Source organism: Humulus lupulus, chromosome 6 (assembly GCF_963169125.1).
Source record: "Humulus lupulus chromosome 6, drHumLupu1.1, whole genome shotgun sequence".
In the NCBI taxonomy this organism is placed as follows: Eukaryota; Viridiplantae; Streptophyta; class Magnoliopsida; order Rosales; family Cannabaceae; genus Humulus; species Humulus lupulus.
This window is the reverse complement of record NC_084798.1, coordinates 57,970,998-57,997,670: the sequence shown is the minus strand read 5'-3', so window position 1 is coordinate 57,997,670 and position 26,673 is coordinate 57,970,998. Positions and strand designations below refer to the sequence as shown.

The 26,673-nt window shown below is 37.5% G+C and overlaps 1 protein-coding gene, 1 non-coding gene and 1 pseudogene across 2 annotated transcripts; 1 reads left to right on the top strand and 2 right to left on the bottom strand.

Moving 5' to 3' along the window:
• Positions 1 to 6,706: 6,706 nt before the first annotated feature.
• Positions 6,707 to 6,805, bottom strand: LOC133787592 (small nucleolar RNA R71; annotated as a pseudogene).
• A 15,976-nt stretch (positions 6,806 to 22,781) lies between these two features.
• On the bottom strand, positions 22,782 to 22,888 carry LOC133787245 (small nucleolar RNA R71). Its single transcript, XR_009872276.1, has one exon. It is a non-coding gene; the product is annotated as a small nucleolar RNA R71 (small nucleolar RNA).
• A 1,045-nt stretch (positions 22,889 to 23,933) lies between these two features.
• LOC133785131 (uncharacterized) lies at positions 23,934 to 24,431 on the top strand. Its single transcript, XM_062224386.1, has one exon. It carries the CDS (start codon positions 23,934 to 23,936, stop codon positions 24,429 to 24,431), a length of 498 nt encoding a protein of 165 aa, XP_062080370.1.
• Positions 24,432 to 26,673: the final 2,242 nt, after the last annotated feature.

Sequence of the window (26,673 nt, the reverse complement as noted above, 5' to 3'; positions counted from 1 at the left end):
GAGAGTGGCTACTATGGATAGGAGGATGCAAATGGATTTAAGCATGGCTACCAGACTAAAAGTGACCTCATAGTCCACACCTTCTCTTTGGGTATCCACTAATCGAGCTTTATAAGTCTTTATATTTCCATCAACACCTCATTTCTTTTTGTAGATCCACTTGCACCTAATGGCCCTAAATTCACTAGGTGCTTCCATAAGATCCCAGACGAAATTTGAGTACATGGACTCCATTTCTTGTTTCATGGCTTCGAGCCATAGTTCCTTTTCATGGCTAGCCATTGCCTATTTGAAAGATAATGGATCATCATCACTAGTGTCACCAACAACCATATTGGTTTCACCATCCAAGCCATAGCGAACTGGGTTCCTAGAAACCCTCCCACTACGACGAGGCTCTGTGACTGTTTGCTCGGGAACAGTGGTACTATCTTCATTTAAATTGACTTGCGTCGGTTGGACATGAAGAGTGGAACTTTCATCATCAACTCACGTTGATGATGATGCAACCTTGTTTGGAGTCAAATCTTTAACCATCTCCTCTGAAACTACTTTGCTGAGAGGTTTGAAGTTTTGGACATAGTCATTTTCCAAAAAAGTAGCATTTGTAGAAGTAAACACTTTCTTTATTGAATGACTATAGAAAAGCCCACCCCGAGTACCTTTAGGATAGACAACAAACATGCAAACTTCAGTTTGCGGTTCTAGCTTTCCCTTCGTTTTCCTTAGGACGTGGGCAGGACACCCCCAGATTCTATAATGGCGTAAACTAGGTTCACGACCATTCCAGTGTTCTAAAGGTGTTTTGGGGAATGATTTAGACGGCATGACATTGAGAATTTCGTTCGCGGTTTCAATTGCATGTCCCCAGAATGAAGTCGATAGAGTTGAGTAACTAAGCATGCATCTAACCATTTCCAATAAAGTTCTGTTCCAGTGTTATGCTACACCACTATGTTGTGGAGTACCGGCGTTCTGCTACACCATTTTGTTGCAGAGTACCTGGGGCAGTAAATTGTGATAAAATCTCAAGTTCAGTTAAATGATCTTGGAATTACATATCCAAATATTCTCCACCCCTATCAGATTGCAAGATCTTTAACGTTTTACCTAATTGCCTCTGAGCCATTGCTAGGAATTTCTGAAACTTTGAAAATGTTTCTGATTTCCTATGCATTAGGTAAAGACATGAGTATCTAGAGTAATCGTCAATGAAAGTGATGAAATACTCAAAACCACCCCTGGCTTGTACATTCAAAGGTCCACAAACATCTGAATGCACACGACCAAGTGATTCTTTGGCCCTACCACCCTTTGTAGAGAATGGACGCTTGGTCAGTTTGCCTTCTAGACAAGATTAGCAGACAGGTAATTCACCTAAGGTGAGTTCCCTCAAAGGCCCATCCTTTGTAAGTCTTTTGAATCCTATCATAGCCAATGTGACCTAGTCTCAAGTGCTATAAATATGTCATATTATTGTTATTGGTCTTTTGACGTTTATTGGTCCTAGGTTTAGCTACTTTAAATAAATCATTGTTAAGAGCGAGGGGTTCGTTAGGTCGCAGAATATAAAACCCGTTTTCTAAACATGCAATACACAATTGTGATCCATTGAAGGAAATAGATATATTAGAACTTGTGAAATTCATAACAAATTGTTCTAATTGCAACATGGAAACTGAAATTAAATTTCTACTAAAATCTGGAATAAAAAATACATCTTTTAAAATTAAGTATTTATTTTCAAACTTTAGACGAGCTCTTCCTCTAGCATGGACCGCAACGAATGCTCTGTTCCCAACTCTAAGCTTTAAGCCGCCTTCGTCAACTTCCTCCCACGATTCAAGAAGTTGCAAAGAGTTACAAACATGGTTAGTAGATCCAGAATCAATAATCCAAATGTATTTATCATTCTCTAAAACACATGTTTCTAAGATACATGAACTATAATCATTACCTTTGTTTTTAGCAGCTAGAAACTTGGGGCAATCCTGTTTCCAATGTCCCTTCTCTTTTCAGTGAAAACACTTACCTTTACCTTTCTTGTTTTTCTTGTTCTTCCCCTTAGGCGTCTGTGCATTTGGTTGTGCACTCGTCTTTACAGCCTTTGCAGGCTTGGGGTTGTTGTTTTGTCCATCTTTCCTCTTGTTTCTAGCTTTCAAAGATGAAGCTTGGTTAGCTTCAGCCTTAGCGGGACCAGCAACAACAACATTAGTTTTATTTTCTCCTCCTTTACTAGGTCCGCCCATGATAGACTCGAAAGTCTGAAGCTCGTTCATGAGCTGCGTCAGACCATAGTTGATTTGATCACGCACGTGTAGACACGGTGCCATCCGAGAATTCACGGTGTCATCACGTATGTGCGGAGACGGTGTTATCCAAGCATTTACAGTGCCATCACGAGCATTGACGATGCCATCACGAACGTGCGGACACAATGCTCGTTCTGGGGATTCCTCAATCATGGCGAACTCAGAGTTGTCACCAATCAACTCTATGTTGATATTCTGCTTCCAATAAAGGAAGTTTTCTCCAATGAGTTTCTCCATCGAAACTTGAGAAAAGATGGGAGTAAATACTACTTAGCTTAAATCTACAAATTACCATTAAAATAGAAATCAATCACATTTGCTCAATAAAACTCCTATTCACATATATTTCAAGAAATAGCACAACACATACCAAAAATATGTAAGATATGAGAAAAAATACCAAAAACAATCATATCTCTATTTCTTTAGGTTTTTAACTAATCTATGATATCCTTGTCCCGGTTGGCAAGAGTAAAAAATACCACTAGTTAAATAGAGTTGTAAACTCATTTAATAATGGACACCCTATTAACAACCTACTATTTGATCAAAATAAGAAAACGAAATCTCTTATTTTATGAGCTAGACCCATGCTTTCGATAATCATAGATTTAGTCCTAGTAGTCACCGTAGGGGTGAGTCTAGTAGAATTTGATTAAGCTATTGCCTATTAAACCAACGGTGGAGATCGAATAAAATTCTTAAAATAAGCTCATTATTAAATTAAAAATAGTATTTTTATTATTTATTTTAAAAAAATTAATGACTATGGTTCTCCAAAAAACTGAAAAGATTAAAATTTTAAAACCAAAGTCCTATAATTTCCTATTAATTATAAAGTGTCACATTGAAACAAATACAATTAATTTAGAATTAATTTGTTGCTAATCAATATTTAGGTTTAACCAATATAATGAACCTCTACAATTAAGTTCAACTCAGGTAAATGGACCTTAACAATTGGGCTTGTATGGAGGAGGGTTGGGTTCGGTATGTCGTTCCCACTACAAAGGCCCCCTATCTTCCATACAAGGTCCAAAAGACAGGAAATTTAAACCTTCGTTTGATTAATTATTATTAATTGATTAGGCTCACTATAGTCATGCAAAGCAAATGGGCATTCACAAGTGGAATCACCCACAAGAGAGGAATTTAAACTTTATATTTTCTAATGGACCCAAATAAAACCTATCATTTTATGAATATTTTAATTGGCAAAATCCATATATTTAACAAACATATGGGCCACTATATGCATCTTAGCCCAATTGCAAAAATATCACATATAGTGCAAACAGAGATGTTATAATTGGATGAGCCTAATCATGTTACTATATGAGCAATTCTATGAATTTATGCAAAAATACCACAAGTTATTTCATTTGCAAAAAATACCACAACTAATTATCTAGAATTTATCAAAAAAATTCAAATTAATTAAATTTTTACAAAAATAAGTCAATTTAAATGAAATTTATCAACAATTAACCATAGTTAATTTAAATTTCATTTATCAACAATCAACTTTGTTTTAGGTTAATTTAATTTTTTTTTAATTTAAATAGGATTTATCAATAATTAACCAAAGTTAATTTAAATCTCATTTATTAAAAAAAATATTTTATTAATTGGTTGAAAAAAAATGATATTTTTCAAAATTGAACCAATTTTAAATTTTAAAATCAATATTTTAACTGTTTTTCAAAAATATCTTGTGTTGTTACAACTATTAGCTAATATTTTAACCATTTAAAAAATAAAATATAAATAGTTATAACAAACCTAAAATATCTTAAAACAGTTAAACAAATTTAAATATCCATAAAAATATCTAACTAACAATATTCAAATATCAAATAATTCAAATATTAAAAACTATAGAATAAAAAGATATTTGTATTTTCAAATAAATATTTAATAAAAATATCAAGAATTTAAAAGAAAATATCTTAAATATATGATATCTTAATTCTAATATTTTAATATATTAAAATATTTAAAATTAAGTTGTTAGTCTATTTCTAAATTTGAATTTGAATCTTTGTAGAAAGTATCTAATTATTTAAATCTCAACTAACAAAAATATCTTATTTAAAAAAGAATTTAATTACAAAAACAAATATGATATTTTTGGCTTTGATTATAAATAATTAATTTTCACATTTTTATTTCTTTAATTAAATTTTTTTTTGGATGAAAAGTACCACAGGGACTGTTCATCGTGTGGCTGGTGCGCGCGCGCATGACAGGCAGAGCAAAATTTTCAATTTCTTTTTTGAGCAAATTTTCAAACCAAAAAAATTTTCTAATTAATTTTTAACATGCTGTACAAAAAATAAAGCGTATATAAAAATTTATAGCATAGAAAAGCACAACAAAATAACCTAAAAATTGCTAATAATCACATAGAATTAATATGCTTCATAAAAATATGAAAACCATCCAATTATTCAAACACATCAAATAATTCAATTTTTAACATGTTCATGCATGAAAATAAAGATTACCAAAGGCTTTGAGGCCAGTTGTTGGGGAAACTTATACAAGATCTTTATTTATTTTCATATAGATCTAATATTAAACAAATTAATATGAGATAACCAAGAACATTTTTCTAAAATTGAATTCAAAGAGAAACAATGATAAGAATACTTACAGTATACACAGTGGAATGAAATAGTCCTTCCTTCAGTTTCTCTAACTCTTGTATCCTTTCTGTCGCAGAGTATTATCAATAAACTGAACTTTTCTTCTATATTCTTCACAGTCTTCCAAAGTATCCTTAGAATCACCTAGACTACAGTGGACAATTATCAACACATGAGATAGGTTTAAATAATCATTTAAATCCTTTATCAAATTACTTATTTATAATTTGAAGCTTGATTTAAATTTATTTATTCATTTAGATGCCAATTTATCTTAATTAATAAATCTGCCCTAATTTCTCTTTTCTTCTCTAAATTACATAACTCTATGAAACAATCCAAAATTGACCTGGTCAACTTTGATAATTCTAATTGATAATTAAATCAATTAATTGAGACTATCTAGATGATTTTATCCAAGATACAATGGGGACCATGGGCCTATGAAATCAAGCTCCAATAAGTTATCATAAATCTAACAAATAAATTTACTAACTTATTAATTCCTTGTGACTCCACTAAAGATTCGGAATTGCACTCTTGAATTCATAGAACGCTCTATAACAAATATAGATACGCTATTAATTATCCATTTTTACAACCATAATTGTCACTCAATCCTTTATAGATGGTCTACAATGAGATGGGACTAAAATACTGTTTTACCCCTCATTCTATTTTATCCTTAAAACACTTAGTTCCTTGTAAATGATATTTTAGTAAACTAATATTAATTACTGAAATGAGATCTCTATCATTTAACACCTTGAACCAAACTAAAAGGAAACCATCATTTCACTTCTTCATCAGAAGCTATAGATGATCATATCTATTATTAACACTCCCACTCAATTATACTACCAAGTTCCCAAGATGTAAGTATGGGCTAGTCCGTAGGGTAAGCTGGTAACGAACAAGTCAACGAACTCAAATAATACAATCAGTTAGAATACTAACCACTCAGAATTGAGATTGAATTGACCTATGGTCAACTATATGATATGACTAGAATACATAATAAAGATATGTTTACTTATCTTATCAATTGTCAATATCGGTCCTAACCGATGTAACAAATACATCCGATCTTATCTACTTTGCTAATGTTCTGGAAAGAACATAACACTGTAATGTGTAAGTAGATCATATCGTAGATTGGCAAGTCAGTGTAAATCTTGTACACTGACTAATCTTAGGACTAACTTATTTTAAACATATAATCATTTTTATATTCCATTGTGATTACGTCACTATAAATACGATTAGCTATATGCTCGGGATTTAATAGAAGTTTATATTAAACAAATAATCATGAAAATAAAACATGTGAGCAAAGTGATTGACCAAGTCAAAAAATTATTTCTATTCTTTTATTGATAATAAATGAGATTACAAAGAATTTGAGTTTTAATTAGGGCATAAAACCCTAACACGTACTTGCAGTAATTAATCTAAAGATTCCATAACTTTATTTTACTGCGAACTATTCAAGTTCATTTATCTTAAACACAATCCTCCCGTACCAATACATGGTTTAGATCACATATATGAACTTAGAAATTTTTCTGATATTTACTTAATATTATCATAGAATAATATAGCCCATAAAATATATGCATAACAAATTCAATTTATTTATTTATTTCTTAAAACAATGTCTATTACATATGCTTTCAGGGCACAATTCCCAATAATCAACTTTATAATAAATTATTGATGAAATTTTTTACTATATCTAAAACTGATAATCTAAGTAGAGAAATCTCCGAGTTTTTTCAAAAAGATAATGAAAAGTTTTATGAATGTTGGGAAAGATTTATTATTAAAATGTCCTCGTCATGGTTTTGAAAAATGGAGACTTGCAAAATATTTTTATGATGGTTTGCCTCCCTCTAATCATCAAATGATTCAATCTATGCGTAGAAGAAATTTTTTAAAATTTCAAGGACAAGAGGCTTGGGACGCTCTTGAAGATTTATTTGTCAATTCACAACAATTGAATTATTTTGATCCTAGGTCTAGGTCAACTAATTCACCAAAAAAATGAGGAAGGTATGAAGTAAAAGATGAATTAGAGTTAAGAACATCCTTAGACAAATTAGCGAGAAAAATAGAAGCTTTAGCCATAAGCCAAACTATAAATTCTCCAATACAACCAAGAAAAGATGTTTGTTCTATATGTTCTAGTCCTTGCCATAATGCCCAATCATGTCCTTCCTACCAAGAAGCCATTTCTGTAGAGGCCAATGTCTTCAAATGAGGATACTCCAATCCATCCTTTCATTCCAATAGTCTCATTCCCACAAAGATTACTTCCAATTACAAAAGGCGGCCAATATAATGACATCTTAGAAGTTTTTAAATAAGTTAGTATCAATATCCCTTTCTTAGATGCCATTAAACAAATTCCCGCCTACTCTAAATTTTTGAAGGATCTTTGTACTGTAAAAAGAAACACTAATGTTCCTAAAAATGCATTTTTAACTAAACAATCTAGTTCCATTATTCAATATAAGAGTCTTGTTAAATATAAAGATCCTGGGTGTCCCACAATTTCATGCATTATTGGTGGTCATTTTATTAACAAGGCTTTACTTGATTTGGGTAATAGTGTGAATTTATTTCCTTATTCTGCTTATAAGAAACTTGGTCTCGGTGAACTAAAACCTACTTCTATAACTCTTCAATTAGCCGATCGTTCAGTGAAAATTCCTAGAGGCATTATAGAAGATGTTTTAATAAAAGTTGATAAATTTTACTTTCCTGTTGACTTCATTGTTCTTGATACTCAACCTGTGAAAAATGTGCATGCTCAAATTCCTATCATTTTTGGTAAACCATTCTTAGCTACATTTAATGCAATCATTAATTATCGTAATGACGTTTTAAAATTATATTTTGGAAATATGACTGTTGAATTGAATGTATTTAATATCGCTAAATCTTTTAAGTGTGAGGAAGTGCATGAAGTTAACATGATTGAGAATATTTTTGAAGATGATTGAAATGACTTGCTTGACTTTTGTGAAAAATATTTTGGTATGAGCTTACAAGTTGAAGATTCCATGAATTATGTGAATTCTTTGTTAGAATCTATGCCCTTAAATGATACCATAACTGAACCTTTTTCACCCCTAGAGCATATTCAATCAATTTCTGAGTCTCCAAAGTTAGACCTGAAACATTTGCCAAAAAATTTAAAATATGCTTTTCTAGGAGTGTCTGAAACCTTACCTGTTATCATAGCATCCGACATAGATAAAGAATACGAAGATAAATTATTAGATGTCCTTAGAAAATACAAAGAAGCCATATGTTGGACCATTTGAGACATTAAAGGAATTAGCCCATCCATATGTATGCATAGAATTCATCTAGAAAAGAATTCTAAAACCTCTAGGGAATGTCAAAGAAGGCTAAATCCAAATATGAAAGAAGTAGTTAGAGAAGAGGTCATCAAACTATTAGACGTAGGTATCATTTACCCTATTTATAATAGTCAATGAGTTTGTCCAGTTCAAGTTGTGCCTAAGAAGTGTGCAATCATAGTTGTTGAAAATGAGAAAAATGAATTAATCCCTACTCGAGTACAAATGGGGTGGAGAGTGTGCATAGACTATAGAGTTATTAATTGAGCTTTTGAACTTAAAAATTTAAGTGAAATAGAGTGTTTGTGTTATCATTGTGTGGTTTTAGTCATTTTGTCTTTTAATTTTGTTTGTGTATTTTGTTTTAATTAATGATAACTCTTGTGGAAAATACTGGGATTATATTCTAAAAATGTGGTATCTATTTTGAAGGCAAAAAAAGAAAGGGTGATTGGAAGGCTTAGTGAAACATGTGCAAGGAAATCAACTTGGAGCGGAAATTCTAACATTTTATTGTAGCAACAGTCAACTTTGTTGCAGAAAAGTGTAATGACCTAACTAATTCTAGACTTTGGACCATTAAAACTACTTATACATAGATACTATTATTAAGGAAACATACATATGAAACATTCATAACTTTATTAAAAACTATAAAGGAAATGTTGAAATACATAAAATTCAGAGTATGGTATGGGATCCCATTGTTTGAATATAAAATAAAACATAACTTAAATCTTAGATCTTAAATAAATTTGTTACAAAATCAAGTGCAGAAAATACATAGAAGTCATAATTAAAAAGACTTAAAACAACGTTGTCCTCGAATCGTTCACACAGTCCACTGAATCCATTCTTCCTCAATACACAATCCCAAGCTGTCAAGAATCTTACTGCCGCCATAACTAACTTCCTGCACATATAAAAATAAAGGAATGAGGCTAATGCCCAGCAAGGAAAATCTACTAAAAATCATACAACATAAATCATATACACAAGACTATATCATAAACATATACTATAAAACATATATCACAATTCTAACCCATGTACATGGTCAACACTAGGGTTTGCAAGCTAAGCAACTGTGAGCCTCAAAATATATTGAGGTTTGCTAGCTAAGCAACTATGAGCCCTAGATAACATAAAAACATTGGTGTTTACTAGCTAAGCAACTATGAGCCTCAACACATTGAGGTTTGCTAGCTAAGTAAATATGAGCCCCTAAAAACATAATCATAACATATCATAACATATTATACATAACATATAAGCATATAGAAACTATCCTATTTTCCTTACCAATACCGGGATGTGAGAACAAGGACGGGATTTTAGAACTCTCCTAAAACCAACAATGAGAAGGTGAGTATTTCTAAAAGAAAGAGATGGAAAAGGAATGAACTAAACCACTGAGAATAAGAGCTTACCGAAATGAAACCTTTAAATACCTAACCAAGATAATGAGAAACAGCGAGTTAGGATTTGAGTAGAGAAAACTATAAGAAACTAATGAAACATACAGAAATGAACTAGGAATAGGAATACCTTTGAATGCACTAGAACCAAACTACACCATGATATCAAAAACACACTATTAACCTTACTTCCCAAGTGTTTAATAAGCTTAAGATGATAAAGGTTATAACCCCAACCCAAGTGTTTAACACTTTAAAGTAAACCTAGCAGCTTGAAGGCTCTGAACTCAGCTTGAAGAATGAAAGAAATGGTTGGGTACTAGGTCCTATTTATAGAGTTCAAGAATGAAAAGATCTTCTTTTAGCTTGAATAAAAATAATGAATTTTAATTGAAAAACATTTGAATATTCTTTCATCAGAGGCTTAAGACTTGGTCAAAAGATTCAGAGGCTTGCTAAGAGGTTAAGGATTAAAATGAGCTCGGTTTCAAAACCATTTGAAAAACTTGCCCTAGGGCTGATATATCGCCCATGGTAGGCGATATATCGCCTGAGCTTATATCCCTGAGGCTCGTCGAAGCGTTCGTGCGAAGTTACGTGTTTTCATATTCCCCGTGTGGCGATGTATCGCCCCTAGAGCTACGATATATCGGCATACGCTGAAATATTATACACGTAATTGCACTTTTTCAGCCTAATATGAATTGGGTAGACAGCTTTGACTAAGTCATAAAATGATTTTAAAGCTGATGGCAGATTCTGGGGTTTTCAAATATTTCTCATATAAAACTATTCCTCAAAAATACTTAATTTCTCAATAAACATGCACTTGACAAGTGTCATGACCGTATTAGTTCTATCTATACCTTATAGTATAATAAATATCATCTTCATGATCAGCTATATTAATCAAACCTTATGTTATAATTAATATTCTTAAACTATAGATTAAACTTATAAAATCTATAAGTGATGCTACGAGTGTTCAACTAAGTCCCGGCTTGAACCAAAATCCACAATAATAAACATACTATAACTACTACTACTACTACTATCTAACTAGCTAAGTAAAATTCTTGGACTCTACTATTCTCCCCTACTAAAAAGAATTTTGTCCTCAAAATTTACTTACCAAACAATTCTGGATACCGGCCTTGCATGTCTTTCTCCAACTCCCACGTTGCCTCCCGTTCAAAACTATTACTCCATAGGACTTTGACTATCGGAATATTCTTGGACTCTACTATTCTCCCCTACTAAAAAGAATTTTGTCCTCGAAATTTACTTACCAAACAATTCTGGATATCGGCCTTGCATGTCTTTCTCCAACTCCCACGTTGCCTCCCGTTCAAAACTATTACTCCATAGGACTTTGACTATTGGAATATTCTTGGACCCTAACTGCTTCATCCCTCTATCTAGGATGCTAACCGGTTGTTCCTCGTAACTCAAGTCTTTCTGGAGTGCTATTGTATCATACTTGAGGATGTGAGATGGGTCTGACACATACTTTCATAGCATTGAGATGTGGAACACATTATGGCTATCTACTAAAGCTGGCGGTAGGGCTAATCTATACGCAACTGCTCTCACTTTGTCCAATATCTCAAAAGGACCTAAAAATCGGGGACTAAGCTGGCCTTTCTTCCCAAACCGCTTCATGCCTTTCATAGGAGATATCTTTAGGAAGACTTGATCTCCATCTTTGAATTCCACATCACGTCGCTTGGCATCCACAGAGCTTTTCTGATGACTTTGAGCAGCGAGCATACGCTTTCTAATCAGCGCTACTGCTTCCTGAGCTTTTCTAACAGCTTCGGGACCAAGGAGCTGCCTTTCTCCTACCTCATCTCAATGCAATGGCGACCTGCACCTTCTTCCATAAAATAACTCATAAGGTGCCATCTCGATCGTTGACTGGTAGCTATTGTTGTAGGAGAATTCTATCAGCGGCAAATACTTACTCCAAGATCTCGATGTAAACACTTATCCTCTATCAAATACTATTGTCTTAGGGATTCTATGCAGTCATACTATTTCTTGGACTTAAACGTCTGCGTATTGATCCACTGTGTATGAAGTCTTAACAGGCAAGAAATGAGCTGACTTGGTTAGTCTATCTATTACACCCAAGCTGAATCATGCTACTTACTTGTTCGTGGCAAACTTGTCACGAAATCCATAACTATATCGTCCCATTTCCATTCTGGTATGCTAAGTGGTTGCAATAAGCCTGCAGGCCACTGATGTTCTGCTTTCACTTGCTGGCATACTAAACATTTAGACACAAAGTCTTCTATGTCCTTCTTCATTCCTGGCCACCAATATATTGCCTTGATGTCGTGTGTCATCTTGGTTGATTTTGGGTGAACTGAGTATGGGGTACTGTGCGCTTCTTCTAGAATCATCATCTTAATCCTTTGATCATTTGGCACGCATACCCGATCCTTATATCTTAATAACCCTTGACCTGATATTGAGAAATCTGTAGCCTTGTCTTCTCTAACTGCATCCATATTTGCTACTAATGTGTCATCATGCCCTTGCCCAATCCATATATCTTCTAACAGACTTGACTGTATGGACAAGTTAGCCAGTTTACCAATGACTACTTCTATTCTAGCATTGATCAGCTCTTGCTGTAGTGGCTTTTCTATTTGAGCTAATGATACTAGACTTCCGTAATTCTTCCTACTTAGCGCATCAGCAACTACGTTTGCCTTGAGGCGTAGGCTATCACCTTATCATTCTGCATTAGCACACAATGTAATCCTTGCTTCGACGCATCACAATAGGTGACAAACTTATCATTGGGTGTTGGTACATAAAGTACTGGTGCTGAGCATAGCTTATCCTTAAGCAACTGGAAGCTCTCTTTACACTTATCAGTCCAGTTGAACCGTTGTTGCTTCTGGGTCAGGTTGGTGAGTGGAGTGGCTATCTTGGAAAAACCCTCTACAAACCTCCGATAATAACCTGCTAATCCCATAAAGCTCATTACCTCTGATGCGTTCTTTGGTCTTGGCCAATCCTTCACAGCCTATACTTTAGATGGGTCTATAGCCACTTCTTCCTTGGATACTATATGCCTGAGGAACGCTACTTGCGAATGCCAAAATTTGCACTTCTTGAACTTGGCGTAAAGTTGATGCTCCTTTAATTGTAACAAGATTAATCTTAAATGTTCCTCATGCTCAACTTCGTCCTTTTGAGTACACCAAGATATACAAGTAATCCTTAAAGACTCTATTCATTAAATCCATAAACGTGGCTGGAGCGTTGGCAAGACCGAAAGACATAACTAGAAACTTGTAATGTCCATAACGAGTTGTAAAAACCATCTTGGGATTATCCTTTTTCTGTACTTTGAGCTGGTGATACCTGGACCACAGATCAATCTAAAAAAATGGTTGCCCCTTGGAGTTGATCAAAAAAGTCAATTCGGGGTAGCGGGTACTTATTCTTAATTGTCACCTTATTTAGCTCGTGGTAATCTATACACATCCGCATACTTCCGTCCTTCTTCTTCACAAATAGAACCAATGCTCCCCATGGCGAATCGCTCGGTCTAATCAAACCCAAGTGTAGGTGTTCTTGTAGCTGCGTCTTTAACTCCTTGAGTTCAGTATGTGCCATCTAGTATGGTGCCTTTAAAATAGGCTCGGTGCCTGGTACTATTTTGATTTTGAAGTCTATCTCCCGTGTCGGCGGCAATCCTGGTAGTCGTCAGGAAATACCTCTGGGAATTCCTTTATAATGCGGACGTCTCCAACCTTTAGTGGAGTTTCCTTTACCACATTCGTAACATTGGCTAAGAATGCGTGACATCCTTTTTCTATCATCCTCCGAGCTTTAAGATATAAAATAAGTAGCATACGCAGTCCTAAATCTTTTTCCATATAGCATAGTCTCTGACCTTCAGGAGTCTCGAACGTTACTTGATTACGCCTGCAGTCGATGGTTGCGCCATACCTTGCTAGCCAGTCATTTCCTAGTATCACGTCAAAGTCTTTGATCTCTAGTTCTATCAGGTCTCCTTCTAGCTCTATGTCCTCAATTCTGATCGGTACGTCTCGCACTATTCGTGATGATAGGACTACTTCACCCGAAGGCAATTATGTTACAAACCTAGTTCTACAAGGTTTGTCTAATTTCTCTATCATTCCTAACGATATATATGAGTATTCTACTCCCGAATCAAATAGTACCAGAACATATATTATTGAGGGTAGGAATCCGACCTATGACCACTTTGTTGCTAGCGTCATCCTCTCCTTGGTTTAAGGAAAATATCCTGGCAGAAACCATCTTGTCGTCCCTTTTTCCCTCTGGTTTGAGCTAGGGACACTCTTTCTTTCGGTGACCTTCCTGACCATAATTGTAACATTCCTTTGTCTTTGCACGACATTCCCCAAGATGTTTCTTTTGGCACTTAGAGCATCGCGGGTATTCTAACTTATTGCCTCCGTTGTTTGTCCATGCTCTTTTATCATTATTGGACTGCTTGTTGTCATAATGCCTTCTTTTCTGACCACTAATATTGTTGTTGGACTGATGGTTGTTGTTGTGGTTGTTCTGACCATTCTGGGGTTGACCCTGCTGTTTAGGCTCAGGCTTACTAGCCTCCTCTTTACTAACATTCACCTGAAGCCTTTCCACTTCTATTGTCGTTTCTAGAACATCGGTATAAGTAGTATTTCCCGGCTTTGCTATCTTAACCCCTAACTCAATCTTTGGTCTAAGTCCTCTAATGAACTTGCTCACCCTCAGAAAGTCAGTTGGAACTAACTCTGGTGCAAACATGGCTAATCTGTCGAACTACCGAGCATATTATACTACCGTCAAGTTGCCCTACTTCAAACTAGCGAACTCCTCGACCCTTGTAGCGATGACTGCCGAGTTGTAGTACTTTTTGTGGAACAACTCCACAAATCTGGTCCAAGTCATGTTGGCGACATCGTGAGTCTATTGTACTAGGTCCCACCATATTCTAGCATCCTTCTTAAGCAGAGACGAAATGCAAGATATGTGGTCCGCGTTTCCAAGATTCATATGCGCTAGGATCGGCTCTACATTTTTGAGCCATTCTTCTGCCTCAAAGGGGTTTGTTGTCCCTTCAAAGTTTGAGGTGTGTTGCTTACGAAACCGCTCATAGATTGGCTCCATGTGCTGAGCTGGGAATGGCGCATAGTTCACCATTACCCATCCCCCATAAGGACCTACTTGATGGGGTACTTGAGCCATTTGCTGAGGCTGTGGTTGCGGCTGAGGTGAAGGCTGAGTCTATTGTCGTTGTTGTTATAGCAACTCTTCCACTTGTTGTCGTAGCCAGACAATTTCTGCGGTGATGTCAACTGGCGGCGGCTGCGGTGGGCTTCGGTTGGCAGTAGAACGCACTGCCCTTCTGTGAACTGGAGGGGCTTCATTACTCTTAGAAGCGACGCTAGAGGCATTGACGTTTGTGCGTGCAGTCCTTCTGAGCGACATCTTCAGCAGAGTTCTAATAGTTGAGAAAGCATATTAGAACTTACCTTAATAGGCTCTAAGGCAAAACTTAATCTAAGCAAACATAACTCAGACCTATTAATTATGATTTCTTATGAAAGTTATATAAGCCTTCTTTATTATTAGAGTGGGTTTCTATACTTAATTTTTTTTCTAATAATCCTATATGACTTAATTCTCAGGCTCGAAACTCATTGTTGTTCCAAAGTTAACCATATTGAGGGAGGGCTGGGATCAGTAAAGTCGTTCCCACTACAATGGCCCCCTAACTCTCAATATAGAAACCCGGTCCATTGATTTGTATCCACCCTCACCGAACTTAGTCATTATTTATTGAATTTATTATTTATTATGATTGCCAAAGAAAATCAAACTCATACATGTTAACAAAATAACAATGATATTAATTTGGAAAAAAAAGTTTTTCACTATTTACAATCATAAAATAAAATAAACAAGGAAACTAATCTATTATAAATATCGGGATCTTCTACATCCGATCCTTCATCTAACATATCGTCATCTATCTCTTCGTAGTCATAATTGTCTTGTGTCTCAAAATGCCGTCGAGGAAGATTCGTAAAAATTCTATGTTTTTGCTCATTTGTAAATTGAAATTCCATTTTTTTAAGTGAACCTAAGTATGAGAAAATAATATCTCATAGCTATCGACAATTCATCTTCGTCATCTATCGTCTCCCAAATTTCTTCTAAGGCTACAATCACCGTAGGATAATCTCTAAAGAGTCTAATTACTAAAACACATTGCTCTGTTGATCTCATCATGATTTGCTTAGATTCTTGGAGGTGACCTATCTCCCTGTGGAACAAAAGTAGTCTTCGAGTGATTCTTTCAAGCACTCCTACGGTGTTTTGTGGTTCTCTAATTATTTTTAAAGCCTTAATGGCTCGGATTCCTCATAAGTTAATGCTCCATTCATTCTTAAATGAAAACATAAAGGCTAAAATCGTTAGCTATACATATAAACATAATAACTATAATCATAAACACTTGGCGGTTAGATTCAGAGCTTGAGCGTGTGTATCAAGGAGAACTTCATGCGAATGAACCGTTGCTTTGATACCATCTCTGGATGCTCAAAATTCTGTACTTGTGAAAGGTCCAAAGCACACATTAAGGTCCCCTAAATGCCTAAATAAATGCTTGTGCCACAAGGCCCTCGGGCCACCATCTTCTCCCAAGGAGGCAAGAAATGCTATTCTCAGCGTACCTGGCACCCATGCACTCAGCGAGGCCACGACTCACACACCAGGCAGCGCCCCGCGTCACATGCATCAGCCCTTCGCGAGACCAATCTCGCGACTACCTCCCCTCAAGTGGGATCCTTATCATGGCCTCGGGACATGGAATCCGCGCGCAGGGCCTCGCAACACCACCTAGATCTGCGCGCACAGGGTCTCGCGATACACCTCGCGACGCCACCTGGATCTGCGCGCACAGGGCCTCGTGACACGCCTCGTGACATGCCGCGCCACCAGGGCCTCACAAGGAGGCATCTCGCACCATCAGTACCACGCCACCAGGGCCTCATGAGGGGCGTCTCGCACAATCTGTGCCACGCGCGCAGGGCCTCACGAGAGGCGTCTCACACCATCCGTGTCGTGCCACCAGGGCCTCGTGAGGGGCGTCTCGCGACATCAGTGCCACGCGTGTAGGGCCTCGCGAGAGGCATCTCGCGCCATCCATGCCATGCCACCAGGGCCTCACGAGGGGAGTCTTGTGCCATCACTGTCGCGCACGCAGGGCCTCGCGAGACGCGTCTTGCGCCATCAGTGCCACGCGCGCAGGGTCTCGCCAGAGGCGTCTTGCGCCATCAGTGCTGTGCCACCAGGGCCTCTTGAGGGGCGTCTCATGGCATCAGTGCCACACCACCAGGGCCTCACGAGGGGCCGTCTTGCGCACTTATCACCTACGTCTCGTGGGTGGCCCTGAGGTGCTTTGGGTGCCTTGCGCCAAGGATCCAAGAGATTCGTTTTGTGCCACGACCCCCGCGTGCACCAGGTGTCTCGCACCCTACACCTCAAGAGGGTGTCTCCTATGAAGACCTATGGCGACCCTAACATTCAGAGGTTGTATAATTCAAAAGGATCGTATTAGTACGATATTTTATGGGGTACGACCTTTAAGACCCCGTATGTTTGATCCAAATACTCATGCTAGACAAGTAGTGAGAGTACTAGGAGAGGGGACATGGTCTGTATGATTCTAACCAGATGTCAGAGCCGACACCACCACCAGCACCACTACGCCTCGAGCCACTCCTCTGACACTTGTACTAAATAAGTAGTGGAGACATCCCCACAGAACCTAACCATGTACTGGAGCCAACACCACTACCCCTGAGACCACTCTCTTGAAAATGTACTTGTGTACCATCTGGTCCCTTGGACCACAATGTATCAGAGGCCATGCAGCCAGCAAGGCCACGACTCGCACACCAGGTAGCGCCCCGCGTCACATGCATCAGCCCCCCGCGAGACCCATCTCGCAACTGCCTTCCCTCGAGTGGGATTGTTAGCATGGCCTCGCGACACGCCTCGTGAAACGCCGCGCCACCAGGCCCTCGCGAGGAGGCGTCTCGCGCCACTAGGTCCTCGTGAGGGGCATCTCGTGCCATCAGTGTCGCACATGCAGGGCCTCGCGAGAGGCGTCTCGTGCCATCCGTGTCGCGCCACTAAGGCCTCGCGAGGGGCGCCTTGCGACATCAGTGCCGCGCGTGCAGGGCCTCATGAGAGGTGTTTCACGCCAACCGTGCCGCGCCACCAGGGCCTCAAGAGGGGCCGTCTCGCACACCTATCACCTACGTCTCATGGCTGGCCCTGAGATGCATTGGGTGCCTTGCGCCAAGGATCCAAGAGCTACATTTCGTGCCACGACCCCTGCGTGCACCGGGTGTCTCGCACCCTACACCTCAAGAGGGTGTCTCCTATGAAGACCAATGGAGAACCCTAAAATTTAGAGGTAAAAGCCCCAGTATAATTCAAAGGGACCGTACTAGTACGATATTGTACGGGGTAAGACCTTTAAGTCCCCGTATGTCTGATCTAAATACTCATGCCAGACAAGTAGTGGGAGTACTAGGAGAGGGGACATGGCCTGTATGCTTCTAACCAGATGTCAGAGTCGACACCACCACCAGCACCACTACGCCTGGAGCCACTCCTCTGACACTTTTACTAAATAAGTAGTGGAAACATCCCCACAGAACCTGACCATGTACTGGAGCCAACACCACTACCCTTGAGACCACTCTCCTGACAATGTACTTATGTACCATCTGGTCCCCTGGACCACAATGTATCAGAGGCCACTATAAAGGGAACCCCACTTGCACATGGAAGGGGGTTGGAAAAAACACTGTAGCTGGACACAAAAGAGAAATACAAGTTCTTTTCTCCATTTTTCTTCTGCAACTATTTTCTAAGTTTCTGTTTAGATTTTTTAAATTCTTCATTCATAAGCACCACACTTTTATTTTTCTAACTTAACTTCGTTGACGAGTTCTCACCGTCAACACCAACTGTAATGACCCAACTAATTCTAGACTTTGGACCATTAAAACTACTTATACATAGACCCTATTCTTAAGAAAACATACATATGAAACATTCATAACTTTATTAAAAACTATAAAGAAAATGTTGAAATACATAAAATTTAGAGTATGGTATGGGATCCCATTGTTTGAAAATAAAATAAAACATAACTTAAATCTTAAATAAATTTGTTACAAAATCAAGTGCGGAAAATACATAGAAATCATAATTAAAAAGACTTAAAACAACGTTGTCCTCGAATCGTTCATGCAGTCTACCGAATCCATTCTTCCTCAATACACAATCCCAAGCTGCCAAGAATCTTTCCGCCGCCATAACTAATTTCCTGCACATATAAAAATAAATGAATGAATCTAATGCCCATCAAGGAAAATCTACTAAAAATCATACAACATAAATCATATACATAAGACTATATCATAAACATATACTATAAAACATATATCACAATTCTAACCCATGTACATGGTCAACACTAGGGTTTGCAAGCTAAGCAAATATGAGCCTCAAAATATATTGAGGTTTGCTAGCTAAGCAACTATGAGCCCTAGATAACATAAAAACATTGGAGTTTACTAGCTGAGCAACTATGAGCCTCAACACATTTAGGTTTGCTAGCTAAGTAACTATGAGCCCCTAAAAACATAATCATAACATATCACAGCATGAACATATCATAACATATTATACATAACATATAAGCTTATAGAAACTATCCTATTTTCCTTACCAATACCGGGATGTGAGAACAAGGACGAGATTTTAGAACTCTCCTAAAAGCAACAATGAGAAGGTGAGTATTTCTAAAAGAAAGAGATGGAAAAGGAATGAACTAAACCATCGAGAATAAGAGCTTACCGGAAGGAAACCTTAAGTTCAAAGAACTTAAATACCTAACCAAGATAACGAGAAACAACAAGTTAGGATTTGAGTAAAGAAAACTATAAGAAACTAATGAAACATACATAAATGAACTAGGAATAGGAGTGCTTTTGAATGCACTAAAACTGAACTACACCTTGATATAAAAAACACACTATTAACCTTAATTCCCAAGTGTTTAATAAGCTTAAGATGATAAAGCTTATAACCCCAACCCAAGTGTTTAACACTCTAAAGTAAACCTAGCAGCTTGAAGGCTTTGAACTCAGCTTAAAGAATGAAAGAAATGGCTGGGTATTAGGTCTTATTTATAGAGTTCAAGAATGAAAAGATCTTCTTTTTGCTTGAATAAAAATAATGAATTTTAATTGAAAAACATTTGAATATTCGTTCAGTAGAGGCTTAAGACTCGGTCAAAAGATTCAAAGGCTTGCTAAGAGGTTAAGGATTTAAAATGAGCTCGGTTTCAAAACCATTTGAAAAAATTGCCCTAGGGCCGATATATCGCCCATGGTAGGTGATATATCTCCTGGGCTTATATCCCTGAGGCTCGTCGAAGCGTTCGTGCGAAGTTACGTGTTTTTTTAGTCCCCGTGTGGCGATGTATCGCCCCTAGAGCGACGATATATCGGCATACGCTGAAATATTATACATGTAATTGCACTTTTTCAGCCTAATTTGAATTGGGTAAACAACTTTGACTAAGTCATAAAACGATTTCAAAGCTGCTGGCAGATTCTAGAGTTTTCAAATATTTCTCTTATAAAACTATTCCTCAAAAATACTGAATTTCTCAATAAACATGCACTTGACAAGTGTCATGACCTTATTAGTTCTATCTATACCTTATAGTATAATAAATATCATCTTCATGATCACCTATATTAATCAAACCTTATGTTATAATTAATATTCTTAAACTATAGATTAAACTTATAAAATCTATAAGTGTTGCTACGAGTGTTCAACTAAGTCCTAACTTGAACCAAAATCCATAATAATAAACGTACGATGACTACTACTAACTATTACGACTACTACTACTACTATCTAACTAGCTAAGTAAAATTCTTGGACTCTACACAAAGTGTGTGTAGCCAGCAACATAAATTTTGCACACTTGACAAGTGATTAAATGAGGTGAAGAGACTTTAATAGTGGGAGGATGAGGTGGAAATGATTTGAAGAATTCTGAAAAGGAGAGTGGTCCCCACGTGTAGAAAGAGAAAGAGAGGGTTTATAACCTTTATGAGCCTAAAAAGAAAAGATATCTTCTCCAAGAAAGAAACCCAGCCGCCTATCACCATTTGAAGGAGTTTTTCTGCATTTTTGGGAGCGAAAAATCAAGAAAATAAGAGAAAGAAAACCTAGGAGAAGGAAGCTAGAAGAAGAAGAAGAGTTAGAAGACAAAGAATTGAAGATTTCTATCATTTTGGATTGTCTTTCTAAAGTCTTTTTTCCTATAATTTTATTTTTCTCATCTTGAACTCTTTAGATAATTTTGAATATATAATGTGGTGATTTGGGTATTTTGACTATGAGCTAATTTGTTTGTGTTAGGGATATTGATGAACCCTAATTTGTAATCAACCCCAAAGTGTTGAATGTTTTATGCAAATTTTCTCTTGTTCATTTGAGCTATATTTATTGTGCAATTGTGCAACTTCTTGCTTGAGAATGATCAACTTAGGTGAGAAACAAGCTAGTTTTAATTCTGGAAGGGTTAGAATTAGTGGAAATGCTTGATTGATGCATGTTGATAATTTTTTTATTGATTAGTGGATAGTTTAGGGATATTTTATTCACCTTGCAAACTTGAAGGATTGATGCTTGAAATTAAATTTAGCATAGGAATATGTGAATTTAATTGATGGAACTTTAACATGAGCATTTGGAAAAATGGCAAGTGCATTAAATTAGAAAGCCTAGTTACAAGAGAACTTTGCTATGAACTTTGTTGCAACATCAGGGGCAAAACTACAAATTAGGGGGGTTTGATATGCCTAACTTTTATCATAATATTAATCACAATTTGTCATTTTCCAGCTTTAGTGTAAAGACCTATTTTAATTCCCTTGTTTAGTTATTTTTGTTCAATTAATTAAATCTTCAAAACAAAACAAAAATTGTACCCCAAATTGTTTGGTGTTGATTTTTACAATATTTGTTTGGAAATCCTTGAGGAGACGATAAAAATTACTTTCATTATAATACTTGTTTGATGACTGTGTACAATTGCACACACTTAGCAAAATTCGCAACAAGTTTTTTGCGCCGTTGCCGAGGATTACTTAAAGTCAATTATTGTAAAGTTAATTATCTTGCAATTTGGTTTAATTTTTCTTTTGTGCTAACTTGAGTGATTCTCATGAAAAATTCAGGTTTACATAGTGTATGAGCGAGAATCAAGACCCTGAATTACTTCCCATTGATCCAGAAATCGAGCGTACATTTAGAAGAAGGCGAAAGATACAAAAATAAAAAAGGGAAGTAGTAATGATGGATGCTAAGCAAAGGGCTCAACAGGGAGCCGCTCAGAGGGCAACAAATCTATCAGGAGCTACTCAAGGGGTGGCAAATCTAGTAGGAGTCACTTATGTTCCATCGGTAAATCTAGCAGGAGCTGCTCAAGATCGAGTAGCTCAAGGGGGAGTAGCTGCCAATAATGGGGAAAATGCAGTTATTGTGGTTGATGACATAGATCATGCTATTAGGAAATATGCTCTCCCCCTCTTCAATGAGCTCCATCAGGGCATCGTTAGACCAGAATTTCAGGCAGCACAGTTTGAATTAAAGCGAGTCATGTTCCAGATGCTTCAAACTGTGGGCCAATTTAGTAGGATGCTAACAGAGGATCCTCACCTTCACCTTCGCTTGTACATTGAAGTGAATGACTCTTTCAAGCTGGTCGAAGTGACAGAGGATGCACTAAGACTAAAGTTGTTCCCATACTCCTTGAGAGACAGAGCTAGAGTTTGGTTAAACTCTTTGCCATATGATTCTGTGAGTACTTGGCAAGAGTTGGCTGGGCGGTTTTTGATGAAGTATTTTCCTCCCACTAAAAATGCCAAGCTCCACAATGATATTACTTCATTTCAACAACTTGATGGAGAATCTTTATATGAGGTATGGGAGCGGTTTAAGGAGTTGTTGCACAAATGCCCTCACCATGGCATTCCACATTGCATCCAAAGGGAGACCTTCTATAATGGTATAAATGCTCATACTAGAATGGTGGTGGATGCTTCAGCGAACGAGGCTCTTCTTGCTTAGTCCTATAATGAGGCATATGGAATCCTTGAGAGAATATCTAATAACAACTATCAGTGGCCCACTTCTAGATTGTCCACAGGTAGAAAGGTGGCTGATATTCATGATGTAGATGCCATCACTTCTTTGGCAGCCCAAGTGTCCTCTATTTCTAATATGCTCAAGACAATGAATATGGGGATGAATCAATCAATGGGGCAGCCTATGGGGACACAAATGGGGAAAATGGAGAGCATTTCTTGTGTGTATTGTGGTGAGGGTCATACTTTTGACAACTATCCTTCCAATCCAGTAGGTGTGTGTTACATGGGGAACCAAAATAGGAATGATCCTTATTCTAATTCATACAACCCATCATGGAGGCAACATCTCAATTTTTCATGGAGTAATCAAGGAGTTTGCCCTAGAAATCCTTCTATGCTTCCAAGACCAAATTTTCTACTAGGTTACCCCCCACAAGCACCACAACAAAGGCCACAACAACAAGCAATGCAATCTATCTCTCTTAAGAACATGTTGAAGGAATACATAGTGAAGAATGAAGCCATGATTCAAAGCCAAGCAGCTTCATTGAGGAACTTAGAAAACCAAGTTGGGCAACTAGTTGATGAGCTTAGAAATAGACCCCATGGTACACTGCCAAGTGATACTCAGAATCCAAGGAATGTGGGCAAGGAACATTGTAAAGCCGTCACTTTGAGGAGTGGGAAAGAGTTGGAGAAGGACAAGACCAATTCTGGGCATGAGGGTGAGCCCTCTTCAATCAAAATAAATGAGGAATTCCAAAATGATGCTGAACTTCCTAGTGCACAAAAATCTGCCTCTGCCCGGAATGCTGTAGAGATGCCATAGCATTGTCACCCAGAAAGTCCAATTTCAAATCAGCCACCTCCATTTCCTCAATGTTTCTAGAAGCAAAAGTTGGATTCTCAATTTAAGAAGTTCCTAGATATGTTGAAGCAGTTGCATATCAACATCCCACTTGTAGAGGTACTTGAGCAAATGCCTAACTATGTGAAATTCATGAAAGATGTTCTTACAAGGAGGAGAAGGTTAGGAAAGTTTGAAACCCTGGCTCTAACCAAAGAGTGTAGTTCTTTTCTGCAAGACAAGTTGCCACCAAAGTTGAAGGATCTTGGGAGTTTCACTATTCCCTGTACTATTGGAGATACTTATTGTGGGATGGCTTTATGCAATCTAGGTGCCAGCATTAACTTGATGCCAATGTCTGTTTTAAAGCAATTAGGGATTGGAGATGTTAGGCCTACTACAATTACTCTTCAACTTGCAGATAGATCTCTTGCTCATCTGGATGGAAAGATTGAAGATGTATTGGTGAGGGTAGACAAATTCATATTCCCTCCTAATTTTATTGTGCTAGACTATGAGGCGAATAGAGAGGTGCCCATTATCTTGAAAGGCCATTTCTTGCGACAAGAAGAACTTTAATAGATGTGCAGAAGGGGGAGCTGAATATGAGGGTCCAAGATGAAAATGTGACTTTTAATGTTTTTAAGGCTATGAGATTTCCTGATGAGGTTGGGAATGGTCAGTCAAGGGAGTTTGAGACTAGTAATGTTGGTGATCCATTAGAGAGGTTATTGTCATTTGATTCACACAGTGATGAAGATGAGGGGAGTACTTAGCTCGGTTGGAGGATAATTCTCAAGGGTTAAGAACAAGAGGCCGATTTGATTCATTGGAGTTGTCATCTAGGGAGTTCAAAGCTCCTAAACCATCCATTGAAGAGCCACCTGAGTTGGAGTTGAAAGTCTTGCCATCACATTTGCGATATGCCTACTGGGGTCCATCATCCACTTTACCTATCATTATTTCAGCAGAGTTGAATCATGATCAAGAAGAAAAGTTGCTCAAGGTGTTGAGAATGTTCAAAAAGGCCATTGGGTGGACTATTGCAGATATTTGAGGTATTAGTCCTTCTTTGTGTATGCATAAGATCTTGCTTGAAGACAGTGAAAAAGGTTCCATTGAGGGGCAAAGAAGACTAAATCCTATCACAAAGGAAGTAGTGAAGAAAGAAATTATCAAGTGGTTGGATGCTGGCATTATTTATCCTATCTCTGACAGTTCATGGGTGAGTCTTGTACAGTGTGTACCTAAGAAGGGTGGGATCAGAGTGGTGAAGAATAAAGATAATGAGTTGATTCCTACTAGAACTGTGACTGGATGGAGAATTTGCATGGACTATAGGAAGTTGAACAAGGCCACTAGGAAGGATCATTTCCCTCTTCCTTTCATTAATTAGATGCTAGACAGGCTTGCTGGGAAAGAGTACTATTGCTTCCTTGATGGGTACTCTGGTTACAATCAGATAGCAGTGGCCCCAAAAGATCAACACAAGACTGCATTCACTTGCCCCTATGGTACCTTTGCATTTAGAAGAATTCCCTTCGGTTTTTGTAATGCTCCTACCACGTTTCATCGATGTATGATGGCTATCTTTACTTATATGGTTGAGTAGTTTCTAGAGGTGTTCATGGATGATTTTTCAGTCTTCAGGGATTCTTATGATGATTGTCTTAATAACTTGTCTAAGGTTTTGAAGAGATGTGAAGAGACAAACCTAGTCCTTAACTGGGAAAAGTGTCACTTTATGGTTAAGGAAGGTATTGTATTGGGGCATAAGGTATCTAAGCAAGGGATTGAAGTTGATAAGGCAAAAATTGAAGTTATTGAGAAGCTACCACCTCCTAATTCAATGAAGAACATTAGGAGCTTTCTTGGGCATGTCGTTTTCTATAGAAGGTTCATCAAAGACTTCTCTAAGATCTCCAAACCTCTTTGCAATCTTTTAGAGAAGGATACACCTTTCCATTTCGATGGAGCATGTTTGAAGGCTTTTCAAGAGTTGAAAGAGAGATTAATTTCATCCCCTATCATTATTGCACCGGATTGGAGTTTGCCCTTTGAATTGATGTATGATGCTAGCGATTATGTTGTTGGGGCTGTGATGGGGCAGCGAAGGAACAAGGTGTTTCACTCTATTTATTATGCCAGCCGCACATTGATAGAAGCTCAGTTGAATTACACTGTAACTGAGAAGGAGCTACTACCCATTGTCTTTGCTTTTGACAAGTTTCGTTCCTATGTTGAGGGAGCTAAAGTGATTGTCTACATCGATCGCTCAACCATAAAGTATTTGATTTTCAAGAAGGATGCAAAGCCAAGATTGATTCGGTGGGTGCTTTTGCTTCAAGAGTTTGATTTTGAGATTCAAGATAGAAAAGGGGTATAAAATCAAGTGGCTAACCATTTATCAAGAATGGAGTGTGAAGAGGATTCCAACTCTCTTGTCCCCATCAAAGAAACATTCCCCAATGAACAAGTGTTTGGGGTCAACCATTCTCATGAGCTTCCTTAGTTTGCTGATTTTGCTAATTATTTGGCTTGTCGGTTGATGCCACAAGAGATGACAAGCCAACAAAGGAAGAAATTCTTGCATGATGTGACTTCTTATTTTTGGCAAGAGCCATTTCTATTTAAGCAATGTGCAGAACAGATGATTACAAGATGCGTTACTGGACATGAGGTAGAGGGTATTCTATTTCATTATCATTCATCGCCCTGTGGTGGTCATTTTGGGGGAGCACGTACCACTGCCAAAGTTTTACAATCCAGTTTCTTTTGGCCTTCTCTATTTAAGGATGCTCATGCTTATGTCGCTAGTTGT

Bases quoted from the DNA above. Each gene is read 5' to 3' on its own strand.
- LOC133785131 (XM_062224386.1), top strand. From the start codon at position 23,934: ATGTTGAAGCAGTTGCATATCAACATCCCACTTGTAGAGGTACTTGAG.